Below are 21,577 nucleotides of genomic sequence, written 5' to 3' on the forward strand. Positions count from 1 at the left end.
AAAAATTTTTAATCCCTCATTACATTTTTAGAAAATATTTTGTTTGCAAAATAAGTCAAGGTTCCATATCCTCCTACCAACGAGAACAAACTATAATGCTTATTTTAACTAAATGCGGAAAATTACGATTAAATCATCGCTTTCCTGATTCATTGCGACGTGTGTGCTTGCCTCAAAATCTGCGGATTATTTGATTTCTTTAGGAAAATTGTACTTTATATTAATGTTTCTAGTATTACCTCGTACTTAGCTTCGTCCCAGCATGATTTTTACGTATACACAGTTTTTATATATTATATTTTATAAATTAATTTTCTTTCGTTATGTATTGTGAAAGTTTAAATATTTTTTTTAAATGAACACGTATTCTGTATTATGTTTAAGTCATAAATAGTATAACTGTTAATGGATGGTTATCTTATTGTGCCTTGGAGAGCGCCATAGATGGAGAGGTTCTGGTCTTAGTAAGCTTAGATTTAGTAAATGTTTATTGGCCTGTATCTCAAAAATATGGCATCGCTTTCGAGAATCGTCAAACAATACAACTAAGTCTCCAAATTCATGTTTACATTAAATAATAAATAACAATAATTTATATTTTATCAAATATTTCTAATTTTGTACAGAGTAAATTGTCTTTGCAGGAAGTTTCAATTCACTATTACGATAAACGACCTGGGCAATCGACACAGTTCACGTATGAAGAATTTCGGATAACTGCTCAGTGAAGATTAATCTCAAGTTAAAAGGTTTTATAAGCGTCTTTATTTGAGGCTTGATACTTCAACGGTAAAGTGTTTTTCATCAGATTGTTTTCAGTGATCAAAATTGAAGTTCTTCTTTAGTTAACTTCAAATGTATAGTAATAAAATACCACAAGAAGTTTTACGCAGTGCAAGATGATAGGTGATAAAAATAATGTGATCTACTGGTTGGACTACTAAAACTAAATGGAACTGTAACTAGGACTCACTACCGACTATAATTAATAGACTTGTGTACACCAAGAGAAAATGTCCTAAATAATTTAAAATACAAAAAATTCTTTAACTTGTGATGCTCTTGCGATTAATTATGATACAAAGAAGCGTATTTGAAATACTTTTATTTTACTGCAGTAAACACTGAGAAGCCATGGGTACCAAATTTGTTTTGTAACGCGTGCAGAAGAAAGCCGTATAAGTGGCCAGTTGGTAAAAGCGTATACATTTCATTTTCAGTGATAGAATTATGGAGAAAACAGAAAAATCATGTACTTTCCCTTGATAAATACCATCGCTATAAATACAAAAAAAACATCATAGTATAAATATCCTGATGTTTTGTTAGTGTCGAAGCTAGTTATATGTACGGGCAGCGATGCGTTTCCAGTTGGTTCAGGTACGACTAAAATACAAGCAAAAAATACCTTAAGAACTCTGTGTTCATCACCAGCGAGCAATGAAAACAATTTCGTTATGGAAGTAAAGTGGTTAAATTTTGCAAGGTGAACTGAGTTATTTCAATCTGAATTATGAGATTAACGTTTTGAATTTATTGAAACAAAAAGCAGAGCTCCTTTTATCACGATTGCACGAATGGAAACATCTCGATACTAAAGCACAAGTCACTATATAAAGAAATAGAAACGCGATTTTACCGCTCTACAAAAATGAAAATGACATGTGATTCTGCAATGATATTAAAGGACTGAAGTCGGTGGCGTTACTTTAAAGATAGTCTAAGTACAGTTTGGAGGCAGCTCTACATCACATTGTAAAAAAAAACCTTAGTTCTGATTGCTTACAATTGGCACAATATGTACAATTTTCGCCAATACCAAATACAATATATATCAATGGAAAAATTGTGGCAATCTAAACATTATTTACATATTTATTATAGGTTATTGGTCTATTGGTAACAAGGAAGGAATATTTGGCGGACTTAATATTTGAAAACTAATGGCTGTTGCGAAATTTTAAAAGTGTTTACCTCCTGATGAAGCAGTAGCATGGGCATCGTTTCAAACTTTCTCAGTAACTATAAATAATTAGATTACAAGCACGTAATAAATAATTTGTTGCAAAGTACCAAAAAGTTGGAACTCGAATGTCTGTAAAATTATATTTTCTGCATTCATATCTAGGTTATTTCCCGTAACACTTGCATGGGGAGACATGAGCAATGAACAAGGAGAGCGTCTACACCAAGATATAGCGAACATTAATAACAACGATTTTCGGATTGACCCATGATGGGCGAGTACTGTTTACTCGTGTGGGCGTGTACTGTCTTAATGTAAACACACTTAGACATTCCAAACACGCTTAGTTCACTCTCTGTAATTGTAGTTCAACTTCTGATTGGAGTTCAACCCCCTAATTTACCATCTAAACATATTTTGTTTGCTTAAGTTCAAATATGTGTATACTTGTATATACTTGTACAGAAAATAATGGGCCAAATACTATAAAAGATAAATAAGAATCCTGAATTCGATCAAGATATATCCGGAAAATTCAATGTTTTGAAAAAATAGTAAGTTTAGTATAAAAATATAAAATATTTTACGTATAATAATGTACAATAGTTATTGTATTAACTCAAAACATTTTTTTTAAGAAAAGAATATTAATTCTAATGCATACAAAATTAATAGTATAAACATAAATTTTAAAACTACGTTGGATTAATTTGTTTTATTTCTCATTAATAAATATTTACTTGCAACTATAATATTAAAGACAAATAAAATGTTTATTAATACCTTAACAACGTATCCTTTTGCTTTAGTACATCCGTAATCGTTAGGCAATTGTCTGGCACCAATAACTCTCACAACCACCTCTTTCGTTGTACGTCTATTATAGTTAGTTTTAGGGTATAAGCGAGTACAGCATGTTTTCACCTCATACCATGTGCACATGTCATACTTCATCCTAGCGTAGTTTATCATTGCTATCAGTAATCATTATTATCTGTTTTATAATGATTGTCCGTCAATGCTATTAACAACTATGAACTAAGATTATTATGATTCCATCATTGTTATTGTCTACCACTATCATTGTCTTTTCTTGATATTATCCATGCCATTCATTACCAGTATGTTTCGATACATGTATTTATTGATATTATGATAGCTGCTACTATTTTAATTGGGAGTACCGTTATATTTCAATATTACTTCATTTTATATTTTACTAATATTCCTTACTATTGTGGAAGGCATGGATCAAAATATGAAGTTTATTGTAGATTGGTTGCCAGTTACCACATCGCTTGTAAAAAATTTCGTGAGTTATCCAAACCTCTTTCTGAACATCCTCTTCACAGTTGGCTGCTGGTGATCCTTGAGACAAAAAATTGTTAATCATGAGGCTTTTGAATGCCGAAACAAAATTGTCAGATGTCGGAGAAACCTCTTTAATCCCCTAGCTTCTAATATTTACAAAAAATTTTCCAAAGTATCCTGCTGAAATCGCCTAATCATTACGAATTTTCTCTTCTGTAGTACTATGTATAATTTCCCCCTAATTTACCTTATAAACATATTTTGTTTGCTTAAGTTCAAATATGTGTATACTTGTATATACTTGTACAGAAAATAATGGGCTAAGTGCTATAGAAGATAAATAAAAATCCTGAATTCGATCAAAATATATCCGGAAAATTCAATATTTTGAAAAAATAGTAAGTGTACTACAAAAATATGCAATATTTTACGTATGATAATAATGTACAATAGTTATTGTATTAACTCAAAACTATTTTTTAAGAAAAAAATATTAAATCTAATGCATACAAAACTAGTAGTATAAACATAAATTTTAAAACTACGTGGGCTTAATTTGTTTTATTTCTCATTAATAAATATTTACTTGCAACTATAATATTAAAGACAAATAAAATGTTTGTTAATACCTTAACAACGTATCCTTTTGCTTTAGTACATCCGTAATCGTTAGGCAATTGTCTGGCACCAATAACTCTCACAACCACCTCTTTCGTCCTCTCGAAGAACGAGACCTTGAATCCGATCTGAGGGTCCTTCTCCTGTTCGTTCCCATTGTTTGCGCCAGATCCCTTCACGTTAAGCCACGAAAACCACTCCGACAGTCTCTGTTCCATCACAGAATCGAGACGCGAACTGAAAAAAGCACAGTCCAGTTGGGATTATCACGCGACCGACCAACAATTGAACAATTTAAATACATTAGTGTGGCACTTGTCCGTATAGAAACCGTTGCATCAACTTAATACCGTAATTAATTTTTTATTTTTTATGTTTGAATTAGAGGTTTTTATCTTATCTTATCTTAGTAAGGTGCTTTCAAATCTATATTACGACAGTCGGACCAATAGGATATTTAAAACTGTATAGTGTATTCGTCGTTTATATTCACGAGCACGCACTGAACCATTTGTTTTGTGTGTGTGTGTGTCATAACACGCACGTCAAGAACATCTGCATTTTTATTTGAACTCGCTGCTAGCGAGGAATAGTTAATCGATTAACGATGATTACGGAGTTATAGACGGGTTATTTGTTTAATTAGTCGATTGTTTTGCGTCAACAATACCATTTTAATACTTTTATACTTTCCGAATTATTAAGACGTGTACCATTCAAGTAAATCATAAATCTGTGGTACCTAGGATTCCAACTGATGGATCGATATTTTAGACCTTTTAATTTTGGGGTCATTTAAGTGTTTTTAATAAAAGGTTTTAACGATAATGTAAAGGAACAAGGCGGGATTGTCGCTGCTTCTAATTGTATAATTTGTCGCATTTGCGAATGCAAAAATAATTACCATGAATGGCAACATTGTTGATGTTTCATCGAGGACTGTATTTGTCAGATGTAATATCGTAGCACGTTCTAGGGATGTTAGGATTTCATAACAGTTTATTTCAAAATTCGCGACGGCCAGAGTCACTACGTCCTCCGTTAACAGTTTATTTTATTGTGTCTTGTGCCTTTTTTAATTATCATTCACTATTTATTAGTTCTCGATTTATTATGTTTATTTATTGTTGTTTTATTTATTACCTTATATTTATTAGTGTTCATTTATCATATTATATTTATTATTTTCCACTTATTACTCTTCATTTATTAATCTCTATATTTTATTTTACATTAATTATTCTCTATTTATTTATTTATTTCTATTTTATTTTTTCGAATCGTCGTATATTTCTCATTCATAGATTTTGGCTTCTTAAATTATATAATTATGACAAATCAAAGATTATAGTACTGTAAATAAAAGTTATAAGTATTTTATAAGACAGAAACTAATGCCAAAGTGGTCAGGGTTAATAATGTGTAGTTATGACCTTGGATATAATAAAGCATACATAAACGCCACCGAAAATGGTTTTTGCTGGTTCTTGGTGGCAGCATATCTAGCTTATGGCTTTTAGCTCTCTCCCTTGTACGCATTGCACATTCATTATAGCTGGAGTTGCAGAAGTGAGTTCACAACAGAATTAGTACTGTTCATTTATTTATTTGACAATTTAGCTTAATCTTAACAAGACCTACTAACCTAAGAGGCAGAATCTTGGGCGTAACTTTCCTTGATTTCATTTCACGCCATTATTGCTGGTTTTAGGTAAGCTGATACGTCGTGCGTTACATTCCCTTACTACCTTGTGCACATATTATATTTCATCCAAGCACAGTTTATCTTTGCTATCAATTATCGCTATTATCCATTATATGTTTCAAATGTAGTTTATTAACTATCTGAAACATATATAGACGCCAGCAAACGTGGTTCTTGTCGGCTCTTGGAACAGCATATCTAGCGTGGTTGCTTCTGCATTTTTCGCTTGTATGCATTGCACGTTTTTTATATATTAGATAATATTAGGTTTACCCTAGCGAGTAGTACTAACCCTAATGGCTGGGTATCGTGCCCCTGCTTTCCTAGATTTCGTTGCACGTCCATTATAGTTAGTTTTAGGGTATAAGCGAGTACAGCATGCTTTCATCTCACACCATGTACACATGTCATACTTCATCCTAGCGTAGTTTATCATTGCTATCAGTAATCATTATTATCTGTTTTATAATGATTGTCCATCAATGCTATTAACAACTATGAACTAAGATTATTATAATTCCATTATTGTTATTGTCTACCACTATCATTGTCTTTTCTTGATATTATCCATGCCATTCATTACCAGTATGTGTCGATACATTTATTTATTGATATTATGATAGCTGCTACTATTTTTATTGGGAGTACCGTTATATTTCAATATTACTTCATTTTATATTTTACTAATATTCCTTACTGTTGTGGAAGGCATGGATCAAAATATGAAGTTTATTGTAGATTGGTTGCCAGTTACCACATCGCTAGTAAAAAATTTCGTAAGTTATCCAAACCTCCTTCTGAACATCCTCTTCACAGTTGGCTACTGGTGATCTTTGAGACAAAAAATTGTTAATAATGAGGCTTTTGAATGCCGAGACGAAATTGTCAGATCGTCGGAGAAACCTTTTTAATCCCCTAGCTTCTAATATTTACAAAAATTTTTCCAAACTATCCTGCTGAAATAGCCTAATCATTACGAATTTTCTCTTCTGTAGTACCATGTATATATGTAGTATTTATTCTATTAACTTCTTTAGAAACAGAAACTACTTAGTATAAATGCTAAGTTTTTTGGAGTTAACATAAGTTGTCGAGTAACATTAATTGCAAATAGTCTCCAAACTCTAGATTCTATAAAATAAAAGTTATAAAAATCGACAAAATAATAAAAAGATATTACACACACACATACTTGAATTTTTTGGTGTTGTGTGGTCTGACTCCTGACTTCCTGAAGTTGACGGCACTTATTCCTCTATTTCTATATGATCTATATAGAGACATTATATAATCTTAAGTATTAAGGTATCTTTATTTCGAAAATAATTGTACTTACTTTTTAAACTATTTAGGTTGCAACTGGGAACTTCATCTTTGTTAAACAGTGGTTCACATTTAGGTCTATAATTTTCTGGTCTAAGATGCAAAAAGCAAACCCTTATATGGATATATAAATACTGCTATGAGAGCCCCTTAAGTTTATTATTGTTTACCTTATCAAGCCATATCTGGCTTAAAGCAAAAATCTTGGGAGAACGATATATTCTGTTCACAGAATAAAGAAATTTAGAAGTGAAATTTATATGGAAAAATCGGGTCCCACGTTTAAGCTTTTCGGAATCCCCGTTACGCGGCCAAACATAAATGAAAAATGCAACAGCTATATGTGTGTTTCTCTCTCGTTCGGCCTTGGTCTTAATAATTATAACCTAAGCAGTTAACGGCCATTTTTAGGTGATATAATTTGTATTGTTTATTTACGTCAAGATTTTCGGAATGTGTTTTTATATATCTTTGACAATTACTTTAGATTATTCTGTGTATTTTAATTTATTAGTGTAATGAAAACAAAAACTTAAGGGGATCTCTTATGATCCTATGTAGGTCCAGGAAAATTTGTAATCATTTTAAAGATAAAGACTATAGACCAAAATGTGGAAAGCGATGGCTAAAACAAGGTGTAATTCCTACTAGTAATTTAAATAGTAAGTATTTTGTTAAATAATAATGATTAATTGCATTGAAATAATTAAGCAATATTTATTGAGATTCTTTACCTTTACTACAAGACAATGAACACATGCCCCCAATTGTAATATTAATTCACATAAGTTTTTTGAGGCTGATAGATAGGAGATATAGAAGATTCTTTCTACGAAGTAAGTATATAATAAGAATGTTATATATGTTTATTATTAGAGAATGGAGGTTTTAGCTTGAAATTTATATGTTCATTTACAGATAACTCAGCCAGTCCCATCAGTTTCGTTTCAGGTTGGATGAAAAACTAATGGATTTATCCTTATTGAAATGCAGTGGCAGAGGATATAAACTGTTATTGAAGATATTCTGCTTGCCTTCTAGAAGAACATTAATTCAGATACTGAATAAGGTCTCTTTTTGTAGTAGTAACCTCTAATTTTGGTGGTTAGTTCAGAAACTTGACTGTACCTCAATTTAGGTAGGTTGTTAATTTAGTTGATTCTAAAAAATAATACAACAGAACCATTAATAGTTATATTATCTTATTTTAATGTTATATTACGTGTTTTGGGTAGTGGAGATATCTCTGTGATTATATCAATGTCTTTATGGCCAAGAAAATTAATGTAATTGTAATATATCATTAAAATATATTTAAATATATTTATTTTTGTATTTTCCCAGTAAAATTAAAGGAATTTTTTTAATTTCCAGCTAAAATTTTTTACTATACATTTTTAAATTTCCCGCTCAAATTTTTAAAATTCCCGCTGAACATTTTTAAATTTCTCGCCGTAACTAACTGTCATACGGCGCATGCGTAAACGCTCTCACACTGAGATTCCGACCGTAACTTAGAACCAATTTTAATATAGGAGATGCGCTTCTAAAGTTTTTATTCTATGATTCTGTTAGAATCTTCACTTGACAAACGCTCACGTTATATTTTATTACATTTATAATTCAAATCGAAAGAAAGAAATCTGTAATCTTTTTATCGACGGCCTTTTGGCAGTGTGGCAGTACACTGAGAACAGGGCCATAAAATAAAGGAGCCTTAAAATTTCTTTATTCTATGAACATGGCCCATTCAAGTTCCCATTGTATATTTCAATGCTTTGCGGTTGGGAAGTAATTTTTAGGTTAATTTTGTAATAACAAAATGTTGTTGAGGTGACATAATTATTTGTTATTTAATAGAGAAAATTAGCAAAGACACAACGCCAAAATAAGTCTATAAAATATGAATTAATAACTTAACTTAATAACAATGCTATGGAACACAGGGATATGTATATTAAATAATATAAAAACAGAGTTTGTTTGAAGATTATAGTAAAGATAGGAATTAAAAATGGTCATATTTGTATACTTTATACTTTTAACGTTCATATTATGCAAATATTTCAAAAGACTAACAAAAAGTAGATGTTCATGCATTTTTAGGATAGTGTTAATATAGAATGTAGTTTAATAGAAAGTATGAAATAAGTTGATTACATAAGATTTGAAGCTTTGTGATTTTCCTTTCGGGTTATAAAATAACGGATCAGGTAAATAGTGCAGAAAAATTTAAATAACACACTGTATAAAAACTTGAATTGTAATAAATGGCGTAAACAAACAAAATGTTATCTATGTAAGGTATACATACATATAATATAAATAAAATATTTATTTTGACACATTTTTTATCGTTTTATACTGATAACATATTTTACTTAGTGATTGAGTTTAGTGATTGAATTGGACATTGAGTCGTAAAGTGAAAGTGACTGAAGAAAACTTTCAGTATATATGATAATGATGTTCAATGCTGGAAACTCCTGACACAGAGTGATGGGAGTGGAAACAACTAAAGGTATGCACATAATTAATTGAATATAACTATAGAAAATGGTATTGCAGGGCGTGAATGATTTGTGTGCACAGATATGATTGTAATTGTTCAAAATCAAATATAAGCATTAGGTTAGAACCTATGAGGTGAGAATGAATTTTAACTGCTTTGTAGATATGGTAAATGCATTAGACATAATTCGGTGATTAATTTTATTAAGAATAGTGTACACAGGTAGTATACCAAGATGACTTACCAAGTAAACACACCATCGAAGGAAACAAGAACTACTAAACGTAAAAAGTAAATATGCTCTTGAATGAAAGTAAAGTAGGTTTCTCATATATACAATTGTTAATTAGGTGGATTAGGCCTCCAGGAGAATCACACTATATAAAAAAATGCGCCTAAAAACTCTACCACATGGATGGTGTGGAAAAGTTCAATGTAACCAAAATGTTCTAAACAAAACAAATCTAACCTTCGAACTATTATACCTGTGTTCTTAATTGTAGTTTTAAGTCCCTCGATAATATATGTATTGGACGTACTATATTGTTAAAATAAATTGTGTTTGATAAAATTTTTGTTCAATTATTTTATTTAGATTAGAATTTTCTTGTGTCAAAGCTAAACTGAACTAAAACTCAGAGTTAATTCGGCAACATTGAAATATTTCGACGTCACAAATATCCACGAGGCATTACTATAAAAAACTTTGAATAGACTATATGTACTTATCTTTTGTGAGTTTTTCCATGAGATTTGATAATTATTCTATTTTGATAGTTATTCCCATTTGCTTGTTTAATATCCAAAATAATTTTCCATACTTTCAAATCAATTATATTATCTAATGACTTTAATAGTTTTCCAACTGTTCCCCTAATATTAGTTTTTTAGGGTATTTGTTTTTAGGATAGTTCAAAGCTTCATCCATTTATTTTCCCTTTTGCTTTGAATATTTTTTATAATATGACGTGAACATAATAGCGTTTGTAGCCTAGCCATTAACTTTTATCTAAACTAGAATACAATTTAACTAAAGCATAAACTTATATACTTATTTTCGCATTGTTTACTGTTAATTTTCTTTATTATATAACAAATAATTATATTACCTTCAAACTTTTGTATAATAAAACTAAACCTAACACTAAAAATCACTTCCTAACCATATTTTAAATAACAACGCCTGGCAGTGAAATATGTGTAGCTAGTTTAGAATGAAGGCGCTTGAACTGGACGTCGCCTCTGTATTTTCGAGATGTAATATCTTCACAAGTATAAGGCATGTTGGAACTTAATATTAGTTTATTTGTGAAGACATGTTGCTCAGAGCCACTACTTACTTTTAATTGAATTTATTGCCTTTTGTGCCGTTTTTCCAACCCGAGTTTATAATCCAGAAACTGATGCAAATCTGACCAAAGTGACTAATGTGTAGTTATGCACAAACCTATCGAAAGTGAATCCTGGCGACTCTTGGTGGCAGTATATCTACCATGTTTGCCTTTCGCTTTTTTCCTTGTGTGCATTGCACGTTAATCGGAGTTAAGGGAAGTGAATGCACAACAGCAATACTGTTGCTTATTTATTTATTAACTTTTAGGTTTTAACCTAGTGGGGCCTACTTTGGTTGAGGTATTGGTCCATATTATTAAGTATACATCAGTCGTTCGAATAAAACATGAAATAACTCAATAGTTTTATTTACAAATATTGCATTCTTTGCACATGTGTATTAAAGAGATGCATATTCGGAATAAATTAATTACAAACGAAAAGAACAAAATTTCAACAATGCACAACTGAAGTGTTGTAGCGTCGCAGCACAGTCTGAATATATTATATATTATATAAAAATTAAACAACACTAAATGGAGAAATCTGGAGAATGTCAGAATAAGCGAATTTAACATATAGGTTTGTTTGTTTAACACTTGTTTATATCGATATTTTGCGTTTTCTCAAATATAAATTGTTGTTTTGCTATATGCATGCATGTAGTAGTACTATTATCTCCTATTATGAACATATATTTTATATAGAAACTAATTTTAGTTTGTTTGGTTACTTTGTAGTTTTTATACATAAATACATATAAATATTTGTTACCGTACGTATTATTTTATATTTTTTGCTATAATAAAAAACAATTAAATTAAATATTTCTATAGAAAGTTCTTGGTCTTTTAATATATTATGGAACATGACGTTTATTCCAATAAACCACAAATCAACAATCAAAATTTGAATAAATATAACCAATGTGTTTAATATTCTTGAAATATACACATAATTTATAAGAACTGGCAACGTGACAAAATAAAACGTTACTGCGCATGTCAGGCGTTCCTGTGACTAGGGTTTTATCAAATGTATTGGAGTATATTTATGACTCAATGAGAAAAATATTATCTGTAAAAATAATTTGTCATAATCTGGGGCAAATATTAACTGTATAATCTAGAACAAGATGAATATATGTGGGAAAAAAGGAACATGCAGGTTATCGCTCCTATCAAGCAGACAATTGAGATAAACGGGAATGCAGTCACCAGCAAACGGGCGAAGTTTCAGATACTTGCATATAGTTTGATCGGAAATATCTATTAGTGAAAAATTCCCTACACACTTCTAAAACTACATTCTTATATAGAGAAATGTCAAAACTATCGAATTTTGTCACTTTTTGTTCTTTTCTCCCCACATATTTTCATCTTGTGCTAGATTATACAGTTGATATTTGCCCCAGATTATGACAAATTATTGTTACAGATCATATTTTTCTCACTGATATTAATAATATATATATATATATATATATATATATATATATATATATATATATATATATATATATATTATTATTATTATTATTATTAATTGTTTAACACTTAAAATTGGATTTTGATATTTTTGTTGTTAAAATTAATGAAATCTGTTGACGAATCTCACCAAATACTTTTAGCAATGTATAGTGGTGCTGCTCTATCATATTCCAACTAACAAGTATTTTGGTTCTAATGACTCAAAAGTAGGCGATTACTATGTTTATGATGAAAAAATGTCTAGCTATCCAAAATAGTTCAAAGTGATTTCAGAAAGCTTATATTTTCAAATGTTTAATTTCTATGGGAAATATCCAGCAGGAGGGAAAGTGACTGCCACATTACAAATTAACTGAAAATATTATTTCGAACCGTTTCAACATGGAGGTTTCGTTGCTGCCAGTCAAAAAAAGAGTTTTCTGTGACATATTGTGATCGGTCATAAAATCTCGGACTACATGTTGCCACAGTTATGAAGTATTCCCTATTTCAGTTCGAATGGGAAGTTCTGTGGTACATACGTAATAACCAAACATAGCTCTTTCTAACTTTTACTTATTCAATCGTATACCGCATGGCTTGGCTCACACATGACTTGAAAATTCTAAAAAAAAGGGAAAATGATTCGATCGCTGCCCAATCAAACTTTTTGTTTCACTACGGTATCGCTATGCTTCCAGAAATATAAAAAAATATGACGGAGCATATATAATATGTCCATTTATATATATTTGTATCAAATTTTCTTTATAAAAGCCTCTTTAAAGTGAAGAAAATATCAAAATACATGCAAGAACTTAATAGTATTTTAAACGATGAAACTTTTATATGCCTTGTTGAAGCTATTTATTCAAGGGTTATAATAAGTTATAAAATATCCACAAATTTAACCGTTATGTGTCAATAACCTATCCTTGTTTTAACAGAGGAGCTACATTCGACGCGCTATTAGTTTTTTTTCCGAAAAGTATAATGTTTCAATGTATCCTTATATCGAACCGAGAAAATAAAAATGTATATGTTAAAGTTTAAATTAGTTATAAAAACTATATTTAATTTATTCGTTTAACAATATAATAATTATATTAATTTAAATCAGACCCATATATTAAAATAAAATAATTTTTATATGTAACGTAAGATTAGAGTATTTATTATACAATTACTATGCTAAATTAAATACTATATTATTAGAAAATTTCCTTAAATATTTGACTCGGCATTTCTGTCGTTTTGTCGTCAATATCATCCGTGTCTTTGACAGGATTTGTTACAGTGTATTCCGGTTCATCTTTTTTAGTTTCCTTGTCACTTTCATCATCCTCCTTATCATCTTCATCATCTTCGTCTGAATCAAGTTGAACGCGTTCGATGTTATCGCTAAATACCACCGATTTTTTTCTTTCTTCTTCCGGTTGAGCAGAAGTGACTTGTGGTTCATCTAAAACGCCTTCTTCCAGCGGATCGCCAAAGACAAATTTGGTCGGTCTTCTTTCAGCCACATTCGTAAAACTGAAACTAAAGACATATTTAACATTATATTCATACATTTCACTGAAAAGAGGATTAAGACGCAATGTGTCTAACGGCATGCGAATTCCAGATCGAACACACTAAAATATATTGGTGTCAACCTGAATGCTGAGAACAGATACAAGAGACATATAAAAAAGGATCAAGACGAACCCAATATCAAGTGTATGAAAATTTATTTATTTTACCGAAGCTCCGAGTTATCAATTTAAAACAAGCTTATTTTATATAAGCAAATACAAAGGTCAGTGTTTATATCTACAGTATACAATTGTGGGACGGCTCAAGCGATTCAAAGGTTCCTAAATAAAATGCTAAAGTGTGTTGTAAATTCGCCTTGGTATGTATGCATTTGTGACCTCCATTGCGATTTAGAAATTGAGATGATCACGGATGCTACCAGAAGATTTACCAATTCCTATCAAAAAAGACGCCAGAATTACGTTAACATGAAAGCACTCAGATTTCTGAATACGCATAATGTCATTATACGTCTTAAAAAGACGTATCTGACTAATATCTGAAGACTAAACGATTGAGTGGGAAAGATATTAGTTGTAGCTATTTCCACCATTTAAATGTTAAGACAGAAGAAAAAACATTCTGTGATAATTTTGTATAATATTTGCAATTTGCCCGATTATAAATTCATGATACATATTGTTATTGATATACAAATTTAAACTAATAAGGTACAAAAAAAGAGTATATGTATGGATAAAAAGCCTAGAGACAATGCAAGTTTTATAAAGGAGACAATAAAAGATTATGAATAATTACGTTTAGACGAAGAATATATTCAGTTGTAGTTGGAGAAACGTGAACAAAACTGTGAATGTATCAATACTGTCCCTTAATAGATGGTCAAGAAATGATAACTTTTAACTATAAGTAACTACTTGGAGCTAATATTAATTGTTGGAGAAGTCGTCAGTTCTGAGCAATATACTGGGGATCTAGACTAACTAAAACTGAAGGCAAACACCCAAAAATCGATCAAGGAGAAATAATTCGAATTACTACCCAAGCACCACCATCTAAATAAGCTCACCATTGACCTTGATAAAATCTCTGATATATTTATTGCAAGAGAAGAGTCTCCTAACTTTGAACCTTAATCAAAATCCTAGAGCCAGCTTTACGAATAAAATTATTGATTGGAAGTCGAAATTGGCTAGTATAACGTCAATGAAAAAAATAGTCCGCAAAAACCAGAGAGAATAAGAAGGTTGAAAGCAATAGAGAATAAGATGGTTTATAGAAAGAGAAACATAGAAATATTTTAAAGTGGACATGACATACTAAAATACTGAAAAAAGCCAGAAATAGGTGTTACCAAACTTACCCTATGATATACTTAAAAATAAGTCAAAAACTTAGAAAAGAAATTTAAAGGTTGAAAAAAGAGTTTATGATCTTTTATCTGCATATAAAACCTATCAGCATATAAGAAGTCTAATCACTCATTCTGAAGAGCAACCAGGAGGATCAAGATGCTTATAACATCAATCCCCTCTGTAAAAAGCTACAATGGACCATGAGGCAGGGACAATAAATAAGTAGCAGAGATTCTTGCTGAATATCTAGCTAAAGTATATATTTCCAACCAGTGATAGATGAATTAGGTCTAAATTAATATCTAACGCTTAAACTGCGAGGCTGCCGAACCAGTTATCCCAAAGTAACCAAGCAAAGAAATAAGAGCAAATGGGATTACAAGAGAAACGGGCTTTAGCTGGCTCTAAAAGTTATCATATTGGTTGTTATTAAAAACAGTGTTTAGACTGAAATATGTACTGGAATATACTGGAGAATAGCTGAGGTGATTATGATACCAAAGCTTAGTAAGTAACTGTAATATTAACATCAGTATTAACATACAATACCTATCTTTTCATTAAAAATTGTATCGAAGCTTTTTGAGAAAATATTTATAATAAAATGAGATAAATAATTAAACAGAATAATGTGGCTATCAATTTCAATTCAGACAAAAATATTCTACAATAATCCTTTTCCTTAAAATCACGGACATTTGACGTTCTTGGAAGAAAACCAATCGTTCTTCAGCTTTCTTCGACGCAATACAAGCCCCTCGCAAAGGTTGCCGCAATGGGTTGCAAAAAAATTAATATTCTTTATTAACATAATCAATGGACTCTCGAAATCTAAATAATAGGAGGAATATTCCGAATAGAAGAAAGTACATACAGATGTGCCCTAAGGTAGCATCCTCGGAACTATTCGCTATCAGTTCTATGCCGTTCATGTACCTAATCTTGAAGGAATTATGATAAAACTAAGAATATCCGCAAAAAAACGCAAAAAAAATCTAAAGAAATATTTCAGATGGTTAACAATAAAATAATATACTGGACCAAAAAATGGCATATAGAACTAGAGAACTCAAATCTGTTTCTTTAAATATTGTTACAGAAGACCAAACAACCCACTCATATTGAGCTTAAATGGCTATATTGTGAAATACCTGTAAAATATTTAGGTATAATATTACATATCAAATTAAGATCGTAGGACAATGTGAAACAGATATTAGCCGAGCTGAAAATAAAATATAGAATAAGACATAGCTACATTGGCTTCGCAGAAAAAGTCCAAAATGTGAAAACATAATAAAATTATCACTTACAATAAAATACTAAAACCAATATCTATATACGGCACACAACTGTGTAGATGCGCTTAAGAAAGCAATATAGGAAAAATTAAAATATTTCAGATCATAATACTATAAACGCACCTTGATATGTATACAATGAAGAATTTTATGGAGAAACCAAAAGGCTCACGATGAAACATGAACCCAGATTACATCTCCAAAAACACTCAAAGATTCTGCAGCTACTGATTGAAAAACACACTATTCGCAGACTAAAGAGGATCAAACCCTGGAAACTTATGTAATAGTGCGCAAATGTTTAAAGTGAAAGATTACAGATTATCGTTGGATGATATATAATATATGTGCCTTCATAAGTATTAATAAATAAGCAAATGAATTGGTTGAAGCAAATTAATATCGATCTAAGACACCACCTAAAGTACAAAATTAAATTTTAAAAAAATACAAAAACTTTTACTTCGAAGAAGCTTCTTCAGTGTCACCATCAATATCACCATCGATATTCTCCACGTCATCTTTAAAAGCCACTACTTTTTCCGACTTAGGCATTTCCACTGATGTTACGGTTTGCTTCGGTTCTACTTCAACCATTTTTGGAATGGATTGAATAGGAATACCGGTGGGTCTTCGAAGAGATGCGCTACTATTTCTATAATGAAACGAAATAAAGTGAAATATATTTGAAAGGATATTTTACGATGTCTTACGTAGGAATACCAGTGGGTCTTCGGAGAGATGCGCTACTAGTTCTATAAAGAAATAAAATAAAATAAAATAATTTTTAAACGATATTTCATGTAGTATTACGATTCTGGTCGTTTCTTTGGTTCCTTTCTAGTAAATTTCACTTCTTTGGTGTCACGAACTTCTACGTCTTCTTCTAGTGTGGCATATTTACTGGATCTTGAACCGATTAAATTTAATTGTTATATAAACTATATATAGTATCATGTTATTATTACCTGATCTTGAAATACCAGTAAAATACTACAAGAGCAATAAAACTTACTAAGAAACAGGCTAAAATTATGACGGCAACCAGTAGGCCTTTATTCATGCCAGAAGAGTTTTGTTTGTCTGTGTGGTCATCATCATCATCATTGCTGTCATCATTACAATCATCACCATCACATTGATCAAGTATCGTTACGCATAGCACAGCGCTAGTTTCGTCATTTGTCGATTTATCACTAACAATGATTGTTAATGTTATAACTGAGTATTTCTTCAATACCTCATTAGGAAGATCGGCAGCGTCTATTTTCAATTTGCCATTAGCATAACTATTAGTAAAATATTTCGAAAGGCTATCATCTACAAAAATAAATTATTGATGATGTTATGCATGACAGATGATTTTAACGTTCACTCAAATTGTTATTATGATATTGAGCTGATAAAGTTGAAGCTTTAATGTTCAAAGTGTCTGTTAAATCATTATGATTGTCTTCAAAGGTTTCTTGGTAATATCATATTCCGATAGAGTAACTAGAAACTTGTTTTAAGAGTACTAACTGGCTCAAAAGTGGACAGGTTAAATGAATCAATATTAATGACACGAGAGTATAAAACATTTCATGCTCACTACATAGGTGTACAAAATGTTTTATCTAAACACAATTCTTCAGTTATTTCAGTAATTATTTACATACATTTTAGCCAAACAACAATATTCGATTATGACTATCAACTCTAAATGAATGGAAACCTTGATATAATTGGAAAATAATTTGTTATGCGAATATAATATTAATATAACATATACAATAATAAATTAACAAATATATTATATTGTGCGGGACAATTTTATGTCGATTTTCAAGGTATTTTACCTTAAAAGTTTTTGGTAATGTTAAATTTGTATCAAAAATAAATTAACAAAGTCTTAAATAATTGTAGACGCAAGGACAAATTTATCGCTTATTTAGAGAAATGTTTTTGTTTTTAGTTAAAAAAAAGATTTTGTCAAGATATTCGAAATTGCTTTAGATCGGATGCCATCAGACAGCCATAATATCGTCATCATACTAGACAACACCCTTGCCGGTGAGTTACAATCGAAGAAGTGGGTATTGTTATTCTCGCAGAAAATTTATAAGATATAAATATTGATATAAATTATGTATGCATTGTTTGTAGACTTTTTTGAATAAATTACTGTAGAGTAAAGTTCCCTGTATATATTGCTGGAGTACAGAGGGAACTCATTGAAAACTTCCATATATATAATCATTTTATATCAGATGCCAAAATCAAAAATTGATTCAATTCCGCATAGTCATTTCTATGAAAAATTATTAATATTAATTATTATAACTAACATATAGATGTGATATAAACCTAGATCCAGAAACTTATGTTTGAACGTCATGTAATATTTACCATCGGTGATATTAACGGCAATGTTATTATCATCTACTGACGTGTCCATATTAATATTAACAGATGTTGCTCCGTTCTCATATTTGGCTGTATAAAGGACACTGTCGAATTTAACTGATGGTTCTTTGGTAGCTTTTGGCAGAGTTATAACTAAGGTGGCATATCCTTTAGAATCTGTGAAAGAGATTTGATATATAATACACGTTTCATGAAATATTTATATATGTTAACATATATTATAATAGTATTGTATTGGCTACAGACTGCAAATTGATCTGAGGGGACGATCTATTAATAATGGTGTTAATACACCTCGAAATTATTTCTACCTACTTTTACACATATGTGTGTCGCTTTATACAACAGCATCGCCTCTTCTTTCCGTTAAATGAAATGATTTTTAAGTCGGTGGGATTCCGGGGAGAACTTTAGGAGTTTCTCTTTTGAATTCGTTCAGTTAACCGGAATAAAAGTAATTGTCAAGAAAATAAGACAGATTGGCGTTGGATTGGAAATTTCTCCTCAGTTATTCGAAGCATTTCTTGGTGTAGTTAAGTAGAGTTCGGACAAAATTATCGTAGTTGAAGATGTAAGGTCACAAAAGGTGGATTGAAGATGTTCAACGACCTCTAGCCATAAATTGTTCCAGATAAGAAACTTTCAAGCTTTGAAAACCACCACTGCTCCGTGGATTAACGGCACATGCATCACAGTTCAAGGTGCAAGGCCACCAAAACCGCACTGAAGTTGCTATGAGTTAACATAATTTGCTGGAATTTGAACAGAAGCTTGCAGTTCAGGGTGAACGTGACAAAGTCTAGCAGTAGCTCAAAATCTTAACCGTAAACTATTGGAATCTGCAGTAATCAAAACTAGGAAACCATTTCATAGAAAGATACCCCAAATACCATTTGGGTAGAAACCATCCCATTTTAAAGATCTTCAATGGCAAACTGGCGGATCATCTTGTGAACCTGGTTAATTATTATTTTCATAAATTTGCACTTTTTGTGAGCGTTGTTGTAGAGAATCCAAAGAATAGGTGAATGATGTTTATTAATATCCCATCAAGATAACTAAATATGAAGACCTTTATTAGCTACCATTTGATATGCCAAATACAAGTTGTACAATATGACCTTAAGAATGGATCGAAGTAAACAATTATTGATGTTAGAAGTTCCTTTTATGAATTTTCGCTGATTGTTTTTACATTTAGTTGTTTCTGAAACTCGATGGTACACTAGAATCATCCAAAACATTTAATTATACAGTTACAAAATGGTTTGATCTTAGTCCGTTGAGCAAACAAAAACATACATGTGATCTACATAGGATATTAATTGAGACTGGTAATTTGCTTGATCTTCACAGAAGCGTCATAACCTTTCAAATTGGATTGCTGCCCATCTCAGATAACGATTGAACTGAATCTGGTATGTGAATTTTTTTAGCCTTAACTTTTTCAACCTGTAAATTGGTTACAGTAAGGGAGCGTTAACGGAAGTTATAGCTTGGTTTTATTCTACAAAATACAAAAAACATAATATTGTCAACATTCAGTGAATAAGTAAACAGTTCTAACTCTTATCCCTAAAATTAAGTGTTGAAAGAAAATACGGTGTTACAGAAAAGTAATATTCACGGTTAATGAACCCAACGAATTTATTATTAATTATGATCAGGTATTTTTTGAGAAAACCATGATGGGAAAAATTTGGATCCACAAATTATAGGAAGGTCGGAAAAACTATATTAAGAAACACCAAAGTTACTTTATAAATATAATAAGATCCCCCCTAATATCCTGTTTTTGGCAACTTCTAAAAAAAGGACAAATTGGAACCAATAACTGAAATTCAAACTCATTAGTAAATAGAGAATATCAGTAGATAACGGTAATCAAGGCTTATATAAATCATTGCAAACAAATTCAGTATATGACAAATGAAAATCTTAAAACAATTTTGATGTAATTTTTTTTCATCCTTCTGTGAGGACTATTCTGAATTCGACTGTATTGTGCCAGTTTTATGTAAGTCTTTTAGAGGTTTGCATGCGCTTTTATTAGTAAAAATAATCATGGAACGTTCAACAATATATTTTAGGCATTCATTATTTTTGTTGCTTGATTTGAAGATATCTACTGCAGAAACACTTTTATAATATAATAATGCTTCTTCATCATATTCCTATTGGCCACAGAATAACAGATGCTATTGAAAAAGCCTAAAAAGTAGGTATGCTCAGCTATATTTTTAGATGTAGCACAAGCCTTCGATAAGGTTTGTCATGAAGGCCTAGTTCATAAACTGCAGAAAATGCTACCAAAACAACACACTGAACTATTAAAATCATACATTACAACCAGAATGTTTAGAGTCATACAAGAAGAAGCTTACTCTACAATAAAAGAAGCTAAAGCAGATGGACCACAAGGAAGTGTACTGGGACCAATGCTTTATGAACTTTACACTTGTGATATACCACAAATGGAAAATATCACGATGGCTACATTTGCTGATGATACTGCGATTTTATCTGTCGGAGACAATAGTGAAGAAGCCTTACGAAAATTATAACAGGCAAGTGACAATATAAATAATTGGACACAAGCTTGGAAAATAATAATTCATGAAAGTAAATCTGTATATATGCAGTTCACCTATAAACAGACCCGGAATTGAAATATAGGAAAATGTACTGGCTAATTGGAAGATTGTCAGTGCATAATAAATTGCTATTATATAAGCAAATACTA

At 30.9% G+C, this 21,577-nt stretch overlaps 2 protein-coding genes and 1 long non-coding RNA gene across 4 annotated transcripts in view; 1 reads left to right on the forward strand and 2 right to left on the reverse strand.

The window, feature by feature from the left end:
* LOC143203190 (uncharacterized) overlaps positions 1-4,355 on the reverse strand; it is a 38,433-nt gene extending 34,078 nt beyond the window's left edge. Inside the window, exon 1 of one of the 2 annotated variants that reach the window (XM_076415323.1) lies at positions 3,907-4,355. In XM_076415323.1, the coding sequence (XP_076271438.1) occupies positions 3,907-4,113 (207 nt within the window). In that variant the 5' untranslated portion in view covers positions 4,114-4,355. Of the gene's footprint in view, positions 1-2,749; positions 2,954-3,906 lie in introns of those variants that run through there. The other variant, XM_076415324.1, reaches the window with a different exon arrangement.
* Positions 4,356-9,323: 4,968 nt separating this feature from the next.
* LOC143203269 (uncharacterized) lies at positions 9,324-9,963 on the forward strand. Its single transcript, XR_013007299.1, has 3 exons — positions 9,324-9,444; positions 9,598-9,726; positions 9,786-9,963. It is a non-coding gene; the product is annotated as an uncharacterized LOC143203269 (long non-coding RNA).
* A 3,315-nt stretch (positions 9,964-13,278) lies between these two features.
* The window catches only part of LOC143202315 (uncharacterized), a 38,191-nt gene continuing 29,892 nt past the window's right edge, over positions 13,279-21,577 (reverse strand). Inside the window, exons 13-18 of the mRNA XM_076413768.1 lie at positions 18,817-18,990; positions 17,397-17,748; positions 17,242-17,337; positions 17,142-17,183; positions 16,892-17,083; positions 13,279-13,775 (exon numbers count right to left, since the gene is read on the reverse strand). Of these exons, the coding sequence (XP_076269883.1) occupies positions 13,448-13,775; positions 16,892-17,083; positions 17,142-17,183; positions 17,242-17,337; positions 17,397-17,748; positions 18,817-18,990 (1,184 nt within the window). The 3' untranslated portion in view covers positions 13,279-13,447. The remainder of the gene's footprint in view (positions 13,776-16,891; positions 17,084-17,141; positions 17,184-17,241; positions 17,338-17,396; positions 17,749-18,816; positions 18,991-21,577) is intronic.

Source organism: Rhynchophorus ferrugineus, unplaced genomic scaffold, assembly GCF_030347505.1.
Source record: "Rhynchophorus ferrugineus isolate W39M unplaced genomic scaffold, kcgeb_rfMv2 rfM9, whole genome shotgun sequence".
NCBI classification, from domain to species: domain Eukaryota; kingdom Metazoa; phylum Arthropoda; class Insecta; order Coleoptera; family Curculionidae; genus Rhynchophorus; species Rhynchophorus ferrugineus.